Raw genomic sequence first — 16343 nt, 5'->3', positions numbered from 1 at the left:
TACACAGAATTAAAATCAAGTGGTTATCTTGCTTTGCATTCATAAAGTGAAGAAGAATTCGTCCATTTAGGTGATGGAAAGAAGAGGGGAATCAATTCAAAGAAAAGAAATGGAAGGAAATATTAAAGCTTAATGTTATTTATAGGTGACTAAACATCTAGATAGAAAATCCCTACAGCAGATAAATTGTCAATAGTCCATGGCACTGAGATTACAGACACTAGTAGGAAATTAAAGTATTTTTCGTTGTTGTTATATTATATTATCTATTAATTATACTTAAATTACTATTAATTTTAAAAAGGTTTAATTTATTAATTATATATTCACTTATAAATAACACACAATTCAATTAATTTTCATTTTCCAGGAATCTATAACATCTTTAAACAGAAATTTATTCATTACTTGGACTTAAGGGAAAAGTTTCTTTGTACTCTCCTGGTAGATGATTTAAGGATCACATAACTCAGGCAATATTAATAAAATCTGTCAACACTTGCAGCGCTGTCAACACTTGCAGCGCTGTCAACACTTGCAGCATGCTTTTGAAAGGTTATGATTGTATTAGTTTATACACTTAAAAGTTGTTGTGTCTTGAAAATGAGTAAAAATAAATAAGAATATCAATATGTTTTGAAATCTTATAAAAAAAGAGAAGAATGTGGCTCAGGACTGTTAAAAAAATTTGTTTATGGACGTAATGCGGTATCAGTATAACTGGTACAAAGCTGATTCAAATGTTTTCATCTGAAAATATTGATATCTATGGCACACCTCGTTCTAATTGGCTGATGACTAAAAAGTCAATAACATCACAGAAAGATTAACCAGCACATCAGTAGTCGTGGTATAGTAATGAACTAAACATCATCTAGAAAAATATTTTAAATTGTTTGAAAAAGGTTGGATAGAAAGAAAAACTTGACTTTTGGATGTCATGTGATTAAACAATTAAAACTTAAAAATTTCCATCTGCGAATCATTGCTAAAACAAAATGAAATCGAACATTTTTTGAAACTGCTCTTTATGGGCCATGAAAAATAAATTGCACACAACATTATGTATGAAAAAGATCATGGTTGAAGCAAGGTGAAGTTCCAGAAACGGTAGGAAAGCCAGGAGGATTGACACCAAAAAAGTGATGCTATTTGTGTGGAGGATTGTAAAAGAATTGTACACCGCCCGAACAAATGATTGATTCTAACCTCTACTGTCAACAACCATAAAAATTACACCAACAATCGAGATAAAGCAACCAGAATTGATGGATAGGAAAGGTGTTGTTTTACATCACAACAGTACTAGATCCACACATCTTTGGTGACCCACTGAAAATTGAGAGAGCTTAACAGAGAAGTTTTGATGCAACCACACATAATCCTAATGTTGTACTATCAGACTACTAATTTGTTTCGGTCTCTACAGAACTCTCTCAACGGTATACAGTTGAATTCAAAAGAAGCCTCTGAAAATCATTATAGTTTTCATCCAGAATACACAGAAGTTCTACAACGGCAGGATATTATCTGAAAAATGGCAAAAGGTGGTCAATTTAAACAGCATGCACATATTTGGATTAATAAATTTCATTTGAATTATAAAAAACCTTTTTTTACTTTTGTATTAAAATATAAAGAAATATTTTCATCAACCCTTATTAATATCATATTTTAATTTATACATACCATAATTCTAAACATTCAGTTATTTTAAAATAAACTTATTAGCTACTAACAAAGAGAAGTGTTGAAAAAATATTAATCTGATTTATAATTCCAACATTTTATTTTTTATAGTATTATATTTGATTAATTTTGGGCATATTACTTCAACCTACAATAAATAAATAAAAACTTAAATCAAGTACATAAAAAATAAAATTAACAATAATTTATATGATAAAAACAAATTACTGGTTTAAAATGAATAGAAACTGTCATTTCCTTTACCAATATCCAAAATTATAAAATATGGTTTATTAAGACAAAATAAGAAATAATTAAAATTAAAAAAAATACAACTTATCAAGAAAATAATTGAAATCAGAATAATTTATGTATATTTCTGGGCTGTGGCAGCACCAAGTACCACTAATGACAGAGTGATTAATTTATAGCATAATAATAAATTAAGTGTGGAGGAAATATTATTAATAGACCTTAAAAAAGGAGAGGTTATCAATTTGACTATTTTTTTAAAATTTTAATGTATTTTACACAATATCTCTGACATTGGCAATTTTTATTTAACTGAAAAAGTATACATTTGGAATGTTTAATGTTAACTTTACTCTTAATTTGTGTTGGCTGGTGCCAACTTCCAAAGTAGATTTGTTATAAATACTTTTACTTTAGTTAAGAAATAAAAATATAATTATTTGTAAATTTTTAGTGCTATTATTTGTAGAATTCTGTTTTTATTTTATTATTAGTATACATGAATATCATGAAATCACAGTGCAATAGAGGAATGTTAAAAAAAATTATATCTGTAGCACAACATACAAAAATATGAAAGCTTGTTTATTACTAGAACAAAAGAGTTGAGTTTGCTACAACATTATCCATTGTTGCTTTACTTTATGTTTGTACTATACACGAATAGTGTTCAGCATGTTCAGCAATTTGTTTTTTTTGGGGTTAGAAAGTTAATAGGTTCCAAAACTCATTCTAATGAGAGCACTTTAATGACTTATTAAACCATAAAAGAAATTCTGAATGATAAATTTTTTTGCAAGATAAAAATAATAAGAAAAACCAGATAAAATTAAATTACCTGAGGTTTGGACATCGCTACTCTTAATGTATCACGTTGTTCAGTCAAAATATCTTCCACGACAAGCCCCGTATCAGATGAATCGTGCAATGTATCATCGGTTAACTGTTGGAGTAAATTCAGATCACCACCACGCGATACAGCAAGGTCGACTGGATCCAGCACATTTGAATTAGTATTAGGCGGTGTTGCCAGTACTCCGACAACATTTTCTAATATGTTATTCGGATCCAAAAATAATTTATTAAAATTTTCAGAAAAAATAATCGTGTTATTAACACCCAAGGCATTTAGGTACTCTTCACACTGATTTTTCCTAAATAAAAAATAAAATATTAAAGATACAACTACTGAATTATAATAAATTAATGTTAAGTGATAAAAAGTCAGATAAATAAAGATTCTATAAAATGATTTTGAATCAGTAAGATATATCATACAGATTACATCAGGACAATTCCTGGTAATTATACCTCTTTAGGCATTCCTTTCTACTACTTTGAGGTAGAATAACAAAAAGAATTGCTCTAGCATTTGCCTAGCAGAATTTAAGAAAAACTTGAAGGCCTCTGTTGTACAAACCTCCTTTATGGTATTGTGAACCTGCCATCAACAAAATATGTATATACAGGTCATTTTAGTGTGAATCAGAATATCTCATGTAATTTGAAGTATAAAATTGATTTTAATATTAAGTAATACAGAATTTTATCATCTTGATCTAATTTTATTTATCTTTTGTTATAACTTATTTTATGTTATATAAGGAAAGGCAAAAAATGATCTGCAATGCATTTCATTTGGAGTTCTGTTGGCAGCAGTGTATTTTGTTTTGTTTCGTTAACAAGAACATTATATTGTTACAGCTACAAGACTTGTTTATTACTAGATCAATTGAGTTAAGGCTGCTACAATATTAACCATTGTTGCTAAACTTTATGTTTGTACTATACAAGAATACGAGGGGGCTGCCTGTACAAAAATAATGAAAGAAAAAAATTTTTGGTACAAATTGTTTCTCAAAATATTGTCTTTAAGATTTATACACTTCAGCATGCATTTGAACCAATTCTCCAAACATTTTTTCACTCTGAATGCTATCAGAGATCTGGCATAGTCATAATGAAGAGATGGTTTTCCTGATATCATTGATGACTTCTGGTAAACAAATTGTTGTGTACCATTCAGAATTTACTGTTCTTCGATCCACTAAAGCAAGATTATTAAATGTCCAGTATAACCGAAGAAACAAACAGTCATTGGATGTGCTTTGCGAATGAACCGCTTTTGTTGGATTTAGTTCATCTTAGCACACCCAACCAGTTGATTGTTGCTTAGTTTCTGGTTCGTAAAAATATATCCAAGTTTTGTCTCCTTTTACAATATTGTAAATTTTACATTTCTGGTCAAATTTTTTGAGCATTTTCTTACACCGAATGACATGATCCTGTTTCTGAGCTTCGGTCAAATTATGTGGAATATACGGGAACCGATAAATGTTCACAGCTAAATGTTCATGCAAAATGGAATGCACTGTAGTCTTCGATATGCCTAAGGATGAATGTATCTCACAGTAAGTCACATGCTGATCCTTTTCAATTATGTTGCACATAGCATCAATGTTTTTTTGGAACAACAACCGATTTTGGTTTACCTTCACAAAATTCATTGCTGACGGAAGAACGATCACGATAAAATTCTGCAAACCAATTATAAATAGTCTTTTCTGATGGTGATTCATTATCAAAAGTTGAATGAAGCGATTCGAGACAGTGTTGTTGAGTTAGACTCTTACTAAAATCATAAAAAATCATCCAATGAAAACCTTCATGTGAAATTTCCATTTTTTCACAAAACTATTTTTTTTAGCCGCTCGCTGTAAATCAATTACTAGGCCGATTTCTGAGCTGCCACTGTTGTAACAATAAAAAAACGGTCAAATTTTACAATAGTAAAGTCACATCTCAATAGTGCCGCCACACATCTCAATCTTGTGGTTGTTTGTAAAAATTTAAAAGGTGACTTCCTTAGTTTATACTTTCTACACGATGGATCCCAAAAGAAACTTTATTTCATGTGAAAAAACACGCTCGGCCATCCACAAAACACAATCTGGTTAACTGTACTAATAGAAGTGACACATTTTTTGATAGAATCATCACTGGTGATAAATTTTGTATTTTTTAAAAAATAATTATGTTTTGAAAATAAATGTTCCATGCCTGGTTAGCTTACATGAGAGACTGGCTCTGAATTGAGTATCCTGTACCTCATAATCTTGCATGAGGTACAGGAATTGGGGGCCTCAACTCCAACAAAGTGCGTCCCAGAGGTGGATAGCAAACAATTCTGTAGATGTGCAGGGCAGGTGCGAATAAGGTGAAAACCAAATAAGCATCCACAGATCAACTAAGACAAACAGGAAATCATCAACAGGTGCTTAAGTGGAAAAGTAGTTTTCCCAACAATGGAAGTGGTGGAAGAGCTTAGGAGGTGAGTCTCCGAAGAAAACCCAGAGCACAATCAGATGCTCTAAAGTGGCATCCCCATCACTGGTCTTATTTCGTGCAGTGTTTGTACCATGACCGGAGGAAATTTTGGCCTTGGGATGGACTGGATTTAATGGTAAATAACATGACATGTCAACAAAGAAATAAAAGATTTGGAATTTTGGATCAACTGCATCTGGGAACATGGAATGTAAGAGGGATAAACAATATAATGCATCTGTTAGAGGAGGTTTTGTAGGCAAGAAATATTGACATGGCCATTATAACAGAAATGAAGAAGAAACAGAAGGGAAGCTATGATTATGAGATACACACATTAATAGATTCTGGTGTACCACAGAATGTACGTGCAAAAAACAGGAATGGCTATTGTGGTGAATAGAAAATGGAAAACCAAATTCATTCATACCAATGGATAAATGAAAAAATCATAACTGTGCGATGTAAAATAAAAAGAACATATGTGTGTTTCATTTGTGTACATGCACCAGAAGAAAGAAAGCAAGAAGAAACGACAGAATACTATGAGAAGGTACAAGAAACTATTGACCTATGTAATGGGAATTGTTATTTAATTATGGGAGGTGATCTGAATGTACATGTTGGGAAGGTGCTCCTAGAAGGAATTATTGAATATAATGGGGAAGGTGACGTGAGTTGTAATGGAAGACTCCTACAGGATTTTTCAAGCTTTAACAACAACATGAGAGTAATGAATACATATTTTAAACATAACAGGATTAACAAATATATACACCTGGTCTGCTTGAGGATAAACACCTCAATGGTTGATTACTTCATTGAAAACCAAAAAGCAGCATTGTTATTTAATGATGCCAGAGTATTTAAGGGAACGGATGTCGACTCGGATCATTTTCTGTTAGTGGCAATAGTTAATATTAAGGCTTGGTGGGTAAAGAACTGATCTTATCCAAATAAGGAATATCAATATAAGATGCATCTTCTAAATGACAGTTCAATACTGAATATCTATAGGCATAGGATGGATACTGTTAATGAAGAATTCCAAGTAAGTGATAATATTAGTGAGGAATGGGAAAACTTAACTAGAATAATCAAGAAAGCAGCTTATGAAGCCCTTGGATGTCAAAGAAAGTCCCAGAGGAATAAGATAAATTTATGGAGAGAAGAGATGAGAGAGATAGTATTCAAGAAAAAATAATTATATTTAAAGTGGTTAACAACAAAGAAGGAGGAAGATAGAAACAAATATATATGTCAGAGGAAAATCACTAAACAAATCCATAAAGAACAGCAAAGTATGAAGTGGATTCATTCATATGTAGAATTGAAAATGATGTCCATGGGCCTGAAAATATTGCTTATAAAATTATGAAGTGCTTAAGACATGAGGAGAAGGATCATGCCCAAATTCCAGTTGTAGGACACAAAGGACTTCTGACTTAATTCCAACAGATTTGGTTAATGGACGATTCTAATGAAGAAAATTTGGTTGATCAAAATGTTGAAGACAAAGAAAATTGACAAGTTGGAAATTTCAGAGTTAAAAAATGAATTAAGGTACTCAAGAATAGGAAGTGATGGCATAGTGATAGAATTAATAAAGTACTCTTCTGAGAATTTTAAACACAGATTCTTGAGATTTCTAAATTTATGCTGGACTAAACTCAAGATACCAAATGAATGGAAATTAGCAATTATCAGAACTCAGTGCGAGAATTATTGGGGCATCAGCCTTCTAAATGCAGGTTATAAAATATTATATAGTTAGTCAAGAATTAGTTATATAGTTAGTATATATAGTTAGTATATATTATATAGTTAGTCGAGAATAGTTAGTCAAAGATTAAAGGTATTAGTCAAAAGAACTTCGAGAAAAGAGCAATCTGGCGTCAGGAAAGGAAGGTCTTTTACCGACAATGTCTTTGCTTTAAAGCAAATCATTGAGAAGCACCAAGAGTACAATCGCGAAACTCATGTACTGTTTGTAGATTTGAAGAAAGCCTTTGATAAAGTAAACAGGATAAAATTATGGGAAATAATGGAGTAAAGAGGAATTCAAAGATGGTTTATACAGATCGTGCAGGAAATGTACAGCAACACACAAATAGCGATGACTGGAGATAAGAATAGTAAATTGAGAGTAAGTTTAGGTATTTAACAAGGATGTAGCTTATCACCGCTTCTGTTTAATATATATATTGACAATCTCCTTTGGCTTTGGATAAGCAAGATTAAGAATTATACACATGATATAAATTCAGAGAGCTTTGTTTTCTCAATGCTTTTTGCAGGTGACCTAGTAGTAGTTGCAGATTGTAAAAACTCTTTACAGAGGGCAGCAGTTGAATTTGGTCAAATCGTAAAAGAATATACTATTGACAGTCGCAATAAATCTTGTAAGACCCAGGTTGTGGCTTTCAACAGTAGGGATATTGTGAGATCAAAAATAGTCTTTGGAAAGGTCTTTGGAAATAAACTGAGTTTGTGATGCAAAATATTTGGGATGCTTGGAGAGTCTGATGTGCAAAATAGAAAATTCAATTACCATAATGGAGTAACCATAAAAATAACTTTGAAAAGTAAAGTGAATAAAGATACACTTTTAAAATTTTATTAAGTAGCTTCTACTCTGGTGTTTACATGTGGCTCAGAGACATGGTGTATTACTAAACAGATGGAAAAATGTATCCAGGTGGCATAAATGCGGTTTTTAAGGAATGTTGCTGGATATAGTATGAACGACAGGAAAAGAATTAGTGAAATAAGAAATGAGTTGAATATATCTGAATTGAAGGATTAAAGCACTAAGAGAGAATTGGAAGACACATGTCAATAGAATGTGGAGTGAAAGGTTACCTAAATTATTTTACAATTATATACCCCATGGAAGAAGTGTGGGTCAACCTAGCAAATATTGACAAGTTCAGCTTTGGGATATTGATTGATTGTGATACTGATTGATATTCAAGTATATATATATATATATATATATATATATATATATATATATATATATATATATATATATATATATATTTATTTATTTTATTAGATCAACCAAAGTACAGAATAAATAAAGTAGGATGACTTACCTGAGAGAAGATACAAGACGCTCTACAAAAACTAATGGGCAACAAGAGCGGACCACGGGCGAGCAAGCGACGGCTGATCCTTTCAGTGGTTTCCTCCGTCTTGCTGTACGCGGTCCCGGCCTGGAAGGACGCACTTTCAAGAAAGAAGAACGTACGGATGCTAGCCTCCCTTACCAGAAGAGCGGCGATACGCATAACATCGGCGTACCGCACCGTATCTGGATGCGCAGTGGCAGTCATCGCAGGGGTGCCTCCCATCGAGCTGCGGGCCACGCAGCTGGTCTCCACATACGAAGGAACGCCGAAGGCGGAAGCCGGGAGGCAGCTGATGGTCAACTGGCAGGAGATGTGGAGAACGGCTACGGCTTGGGGCATGGACCAGGAGACTGATCCCGGACTTGGGACCGTGGGTCAGGCGGAGGCATGGGGAGGTAGATTACTTCCTCACGCAGTTCCTGTCTGGACACGGGGAGTTCGGGGTCTACCTACATCGGTTCAAGAGAAGACGGACACCGAGGTGCTTCTACTGCGGTCAGGATGACACGCCGGAGCACACCTTTTACGAGTGCGAAAGGTGGGCTGTGGTCCGGCGTAGGCATGGCACAGATGGCCTCACTCCAGAAACAACTGTAGCTCACATGCTGAAAGGGAAGAGAGAATGGGATGCGGTACAGAGCATGGTGGCTAGCATCCTGAAGACGAAGGAGGTACATGGAAGAGAGTGGGGAGAAGACTTCTAGGCGCGGGTAAGCAGCAATGTCCCTAGCAAGTATACTGTGTGTTTCTTCTACTATATATATTATTTTTGTGTTGTATTGTATTGTGAATTCATTGTCTCCATTGTCACTGTGGTTGGTACTCTACGGCCGGCTCGAGATGACAAGCACGATCGCTTCGACCGTGTGCAGGAGGGCCACGGCTAGAGGTGACATCGCCGAAGAGACAACATGAAGTGGGTTTCATTTATTATGTATTTTCCTTGTATTGTATGATTGTGGTATTATTTTATTTTATTGATTGTGTTCCTTCTAACGGTTACGAGGGCACTCACAGCGAACGTGCCCGCGGATTGCGGAAGGAGGAATAAGTTCAGACGCCAACGTGATGGGCTGCAACTGAAGGGAGGAAAAATAAATAAATAAATAAAATACAGGGGGCGAATCGTGGTCGCCGTGCAGGGCCAGGGAGGCAGCCTGGATGCAGAGGACGCTTTGGCTCCTTCATATGCAAGAATGAAGGTCAGTTGGGGTGCTCCGATGATGCATTTGGGACCCTCAGCTGTTAGAGGGGGACGCGGCGGTTTGCCGGCTTCGCGCAATGCGTAGCCGGCAACCTAGTGTAGGGACGGGAAGGGCAGCCTCTAAGTGGAGGGATGTAGTGGTCGTCCAGAAGGGAGGGCTGCTGCATCTTGATGAAACTGAGAGGACCCCGATGGGACGCCAAAGAAAAGGCAAGACAGGGGGGCAGTCGACTGCCACGACACTCCGACATTCCTGGACATAGCCTAACGGCGGAGGCCGGGGATGTTGGGGGTGTTTAAGAAAAAGGATGACTTACCTTATTGCACTATATATGCAGGAGCGCTTTTGTGATTTACTCGCATCATCAGCTGCATTAGATATTCATCTCAGATTACATTACAAACTTTGTAAAATATAGTAACATATCAAGCATTTATTTTAAATTTAAAACCTTTATTTTTTTTATTTTACTTTTATTCAGTTAAATTAAAAATTAAAATAATATTTAAAATTATGAAAAATTAATTAAAGTTAAAGTTAACATAAAAAATTAAATTATAAACATTTTTACATATGTAAAAATATGAAGTCAAGGCATAAAATCAAATTAAAATTAAAAATCAAAAATTCAAATTAAAGTCAAACAAAAAAAATAAATAAAGCAGTTATGCTTGTTGTACATTTAACTGAACTGACTTCACTGATTGAAACATATTAAATATCAAAACAGATGGTGGTGTCACAAACTGCAGCTTTCTTAATACTGTCATCCTCATATTGTCTGACAGTTGATAATATTAAATTTATTTTCATGTTTATATATATATAGAGCAATTTATATATATATCTATCTTTCTAAAGTGTTAAATCCCTTAGTAACTGTATTCATATTATATTTTATCATTTCCAATATTTTTAAATTTGTCCTAATATCAGATAGATATTGAATGTTTATTCTTAATCAGATGATCAGATACATTAGAAAAACCCAGTTTACCTTTTTTTATAATTTCTATAATGTTACAAGAATCTAGCTTTAATTGATCTAGTGGTCTTTCCTTTTATATATGTAAATTTTTACAATTTAATTTTAATTAATTTTTCATGTTTTTAAATACTGTTTTAATTTTTAATTTAACTGAATAAAAATAAAAATAAAAAAAATAAAATGATTAAAGGTTTGAAATTTTAAATAAAATAAGTAAATGCATGGTATGTTATATTTTACAAAGTTTGTAATGTAATTTGAGATGAATATCTAATGCAGTTGATGATGGGAGTAAATCGCAAAAGCACTCCTGCATATATATAGTGGAATAAGGTAAGTCATCCTATTTTATTTATTCTGTACTTTGGTTGATCTAATAAAATAAATATATTTGTATATAGTACAGAGGAGTATGATTATTAAAAGAATTGATTTAAAAAAAAAAATATATATATATATATATATATATATATATATATATAAAACTTACATACAAAGTAAATTCTTTTTCAGTTTTTTAAACAGCCAACAATAGCAAGTAAATTTTGGAATAATCTCCTTATTAATTATTAAAAAATTAAATAAGTTTATACATAAGCATAGCAATAAAAGTTTACCGTTCACCGGCACCAAATACAAGCAGAGCTTCAATTTGTTCATTAGTCGCTAATAAATTAGCAAGATATGCAACAGTCGGTAAAGAGCTTACATGCGTTTGAACCACATTCCCTGATAACTCAAAATCTGCTGTAATTTGTGCTAAAATTGCTGGTGCTATACAGAATGTTCTTTCCTGCAATAAATAAGTAAGATTTTTTTAAAACATAAGCAATTTAATATAATAATTTCAAATTTGCTTAATTACTATTATACACTAGTTTCCGCTGTATCTTGCTTCATCTTTAAAAAAGGGAGAGCCTTCATCAAATTTTTCTGGTGATCAACATACAACCAAATAAATAAATTTTGCAACAAGCTTTATATTATAACTGTTCATATGAAATATTAAATAAATTAAACACATTTTGAAATGTAGCCTTTAATCTGTACCTCTATATAAACTGAATCTACAACCTAAACATACTTCATTGCATATTAATATGTTCATATTAATTACTTAAAATATAAATATATGAAATAATATTACAGTAAACATAGTAATTTATAATATATAAACTAACTGAAATGTAATACACAATTCAGAAGGTATAAAAAGAAGTTATTTGAGAAATTATTAAATAGAGATGTAGAAAATAAAGATTTTTTTTAAAAATTAATAATGAACTTAAAAACTCACCCACAAAGAAATATAATGCTATAAAAAAAAAAATTATGTTAAAAAAATTGGAGATTTTTAAATGGTTCAATAATTTATTAAAAATGTTAAAGAAAGTGTTAAGGTGCTTTCTTGTAAGGCAAAGTGTTGTGTTGAGTTACATGAAAACAATTGTGTTGTTTAGTTTGATAATGGTGTATATATATTGCTCTTCCTCTATGAATCATGAGACCTAGCTGTTGGTGAGGGAGCTTGAGTGCTCAGTGATACAGAATAGCTGGAACAAAGGTGCAACCATATCAGAGAGGTATTTGTTGAAAGCCAGATTAAGGAATGATTCCTGAAAGAGGGCAGCAGCTCTTTCAATAGTTGTTAAGGGCGTAGGTTTGGAGGACTTAAATGGCCATGTTAGCATCATTCAATCTTCTGAGTACTGTGCAGCTGAAAGCAATGGAAAATTACAGCTGATTTTTTTTCCAAGAAAATGTAACTATCTGCATTTTTATGTAACAAAAATGGAGGTGCCTTCCTTAGTAAAATATTCCGGAGATAAACTAGTCCCCCATTTGGATCTCCAGGTGGGGACTACTAAGGAACGGGTCACCAGAAAATTAAAAAATAACATTCTACAAGTTGGAGTGTGGAATGTTAGAAGTCTAAAAATTGTTGGTAGGTTAGAAAATTTAAAGAGGAAAATGGATTAAATGTAGATGTAGTAGGAATTAGCGAGGTTTGGTCAGAAGAGGAAAACAACTTTTGGTCAGGTGATTTTAGAATAATTAACTCAGCTTCAAATGAGGGGCAGGCAGGAGTAGGTTTCATAATGAACAAGAAGATAGGGAAGAGAGTAGAGTATTTCAAAATGCATAGCAATAGAATCATTATAATAAGGACAAAATCAAAACCTAAGCCAACAATGATTGTTAACACCTATATGCCTACAAGTGCCCAAGATGATGATGATGAAGTAGAGTGTATTAAATACACAAAGCAATTAAATACATAAAAGGGGATGAAAATTTAATAATAGTTGGAGATTGGAATGCAAGCATCAGAAAGGGCAAGGAAGGAAATATGGTAGGTGATTTCGAGCCTAGCAAAAGGAATGAAAGAAGGGATCGACTTATTGAGTTTTGCATGAAGTATAATTTAATAATTGCCAACACCCAGTTCAAAAATCATAATAGAACAATATATACACATGGATAAAGTCAGGTGATACTGCAAGGTATCAGATAGATTATATCATGGTTAAGCAAAGATTTAGATATCAACTTGGCGACTGCAAAGCTTACCCTGGAGGAAACATTGATAGTGACCATAATTTAGTGATAATGAAATGTAGATTGGGGTTTAAAAACCTGAAGAAAAGGTGTTAGATGAATGGGTGGAATTTAGAGAAGCTTGAAGAAGAGGAGGTAAAGAAGATTTTTGAGGAGGACATCGCAACAGGTCTGAGTAAAAATGTAAGGTAGAATATGTAGAAGAAGAATGGGAGAATATTAAAAATTCTTAAATCAGTAGAAGTGAACTTAGGCAGAACAAAGAGAAATGGTTGAAAACATTGGATATCAAAGGATATATTGCAGCTGATGGATGAATGTAGAAAGTATAACAATGCTAGTGATGAAGGAGATAAAATGAATTATTGACAATTAAGTAATACTATAAACAGAAAGTGCAAATCAGCAAAAGAAGAGTGGATTAAAGAAAAGTGTTCAGAAGTGAAAAGAGAAATGATCATTGGTAAAATAGATGAGGCATACAGGGAAGTTAAGGGGAATTTTGGGGTACATAAATTAAAATCTAATCATGTGTTAAGTAGACATGGTACACAGATTTATAATATGAAAAAAAAAAGGTTGAAAGTGGGTGGAATATGTTGAAGAGTTATACGTAGGAAATGAATTAGAAACTGGTGTTAACAGAGGAAGAAGAGGAAGTTGAAGAGGATGAAAAGGGAGATACAATATTGAGATCTGAATTTAAGAGAGCATTAAAAGATTTGAATGGCAGAAAGGCTCCTGGGATACTTGCAGAATTACTGCGTAGTGCGGGTGAGGAAGCGATAGATTATAAAACTGGTGTATATTTTAGCATTCAGATTAATAGTAGAAGGAAGATTAAAGAAAAACAAACCAACATACTTGGCATTTATTCACTTAGAAAAGGCATTTAATTACGTAAACTGGAATAAAATGTTCAGAATTAAAAAAAATTTAGTATTGAAGTACAGAGATAGAAGAACAGTTGCTAACATTTATAGGAACCAGACTGCAACAGTAATAATCATAGAACATAAGAAAGAAGCTGTAATAAAGAAGGGAGTCCGACAAAGATGTTCCTTAAACTTCAATACAAAGCAAAAGAGTTTGATTTTACTGTAAACGAATACAATTTGATCACTCGAAGTAAATTTTACATCCGATTAAATCTCCAGAAATTTCAAACTGTAGGCAACTGAAAATAATACACTTCTTGTCATTAATGGGCATAAGATCCATACAGTAGGAGATATTATTCTACCTGAGAAGCAAAATACAGAAATTTTATTTAGTCAGACGGTTGCAATCATTAGGAAATGCTATAAAAATCCTTTCTTATCAAGTTATAAAAATAATACTATTAAAATCAACTAACCTGCATTATTATTTCATTATCTAAAAACAATGATGTTTGTACAAATTCTTCACGAATGTTTGGACAGCAATGTATATATCTTGGTAACAAATGATCTAATTTATATGTTAAAGGATAAAGTGTGTCTTCTTCTGGCGGTAGATGGGAAAATCCATCATCATCAAGTGAAAAAAAAACTTCATGCAATCTAAAATAAAAAGAAAAATGCTATGTATATACTAACATTATTTTTAAGTCAAGTTAAATATTCTTTTTTTAAACAATCATTGTTAATATAATCTGGAATCTATGATCGGTGAAGGTAACATGAAAGTAGAGAATTTTTTATACATGTGCAAAATTATATGCTTTTTAATTGATTAACACCTACAGGATTTTTTTATACACTCTTATGTTACACAAATTTAGAGTTAACATTATAAATCTGTCCAAGAGGAAAGAATTTAAAATAAAAACATTTAAAATATATTTGAGAACCTCTTCCATAGTAAAAAATCCATACAATATTTCACACAAAATTTGTTAAAAATATTACATTTAATTTTGTATGGAAATCTGTCGCGAATATATATCAGAAGTAAGTATATATGCGAGTATGTATATTGGGGAGGATTTGGATACTTAGTTTTATTTGATTAGCTTCTTAGATTCATGTTTGCATTTTTACAGGAGTCTGATAAAAGTTCTTGGAAAAAATGTATGTATATATATATATATATATATATATATATATATATACCACAATTTTGTACTATTTCTGCAAGGCTAGATGCAGAAACCTGTAGAATACAACCAGAGAGTATGGAGTAATGGTAGCTAACAATAAAGGACATTTAACTGAAGAGAAACTAAAATGAAAAAAACACCATTCAAATATTTTACTTTAAGTTAACAGTAGTTAACTTAAAGCAGTCGGCACGGCACTGTCCTTTCATTCAATTCATCAGGGGAGGGGATAATTTAACCCACAATGATAATGTAATATTCTGAATGATTTTGAATATTCAACTCAAATATATGCTAACCAAACTATATGAAGAATTATAATAGTACTAGCTCCCTGTTGCTATAAGACTACATGTATGTAGCTTCAACCTGCTATGTGGTTACTTGCATTCCCTGAAGCAAGTTTTTATTTTATGTTTTTTAGTCAAGTAACTGGAGGCAGGTGCCACCAGTCACACAAACAGTAATGGTGGCAGTGGCCATGTTGATTGAGCTACAGCGTTATATACCTTTGCACCTCTTAAAAAAAAAGTCGAAATACAAAAACCCAAAAATGGTTTTTAAATAAAATGTTTTATGAAGGTTTCTTCATTTGTTAATGAGAAATTAAAAAAAACATTGCATGGTTTCCAAAAAATTCAAAAATCCATTTTAACCCTTGAAAATTAGAATTTCAAAAAACCTAGAAATTGATTTTAGATATTCACATGAAGATTATACACACAAAATAATCAAGCTGATCTCTTCGTTTGTTACAGAGAAATTAAAAAAAAAGTAAATTTCATTGCTACTTCATTGTACCCCTTTAAACTCAAAATTTCAAGAAATCCTTTCTTAGTATGCAGTTATACTATAAGAAAACATGTTTACAATGCTCATCAATTTATCTTCAGAAGTTTTTGCTAGGCATTGATTGTAAATCATTCAATAAGAAATGAAATCTTTAATTTCACTCTACAGAAAAATACCTTGGCAGCATCTCACTATAAGAAAGGAGGATAAGAATTTAGTGGCTCGCCACCTTGTGGCCAGAATGAGAAGTGCAGTACCATACCATAAGAGATTATTTATTATTTACACATTTTAATAAATAATTTTTCTTTTAA

General features: G+C 32.3%; 1 protein-coding gene across 1 annotated transcript in view; it reads right to left on the bottom strand.

The window, feature by feature from the left end:
• Positions 1 to 16343, bottom strand: part of LOC142332517 (uncharacterized) — a 103723-nt gene that overhangs the window by 11886 nt on the left and 75494 nt on the right. Inside the window, exons 5-7 of the mRNA XM_075378964.1 lie at positions 14512 to 14698; positions 11213 to 11388; positions 2780 to 3095 (exon numbers count right to left, since the gene is read on the bottom strand). Of these exons, the coding sequence (XP_075235079.1) occupies positions 2780 to 3095; positions 11213 to 11388; positions 14512 to 14698 (679 nt within the window). The remainder of the gene's footprint in view (positions 1 to 2779; positions 3096 to 11212; positions 11389 to 14511; positions 14699 to 16343) is intronic.

The sequence above is a fragment of the Lycorma delicatula genome, chromosome 11 (genome assembly GCF_047948215.1).
Source record: "Lycorma delicatula isolate Av1 chromosome 11, ASM4794821v1, whole genome shotgun sequence".
Classification (NCBI taxonomy): Eukaryota; Metazoa; Arthropoda; class Insecta; order Hemiptera; family Fulgoridae; genus Lycorma; species Lycorma delicatula.
The sequence above is the reverse complement of the archived record's forward strand: the minus strand, read 5'-3'. Positions and strand labels throughout refer to the sequence as shown.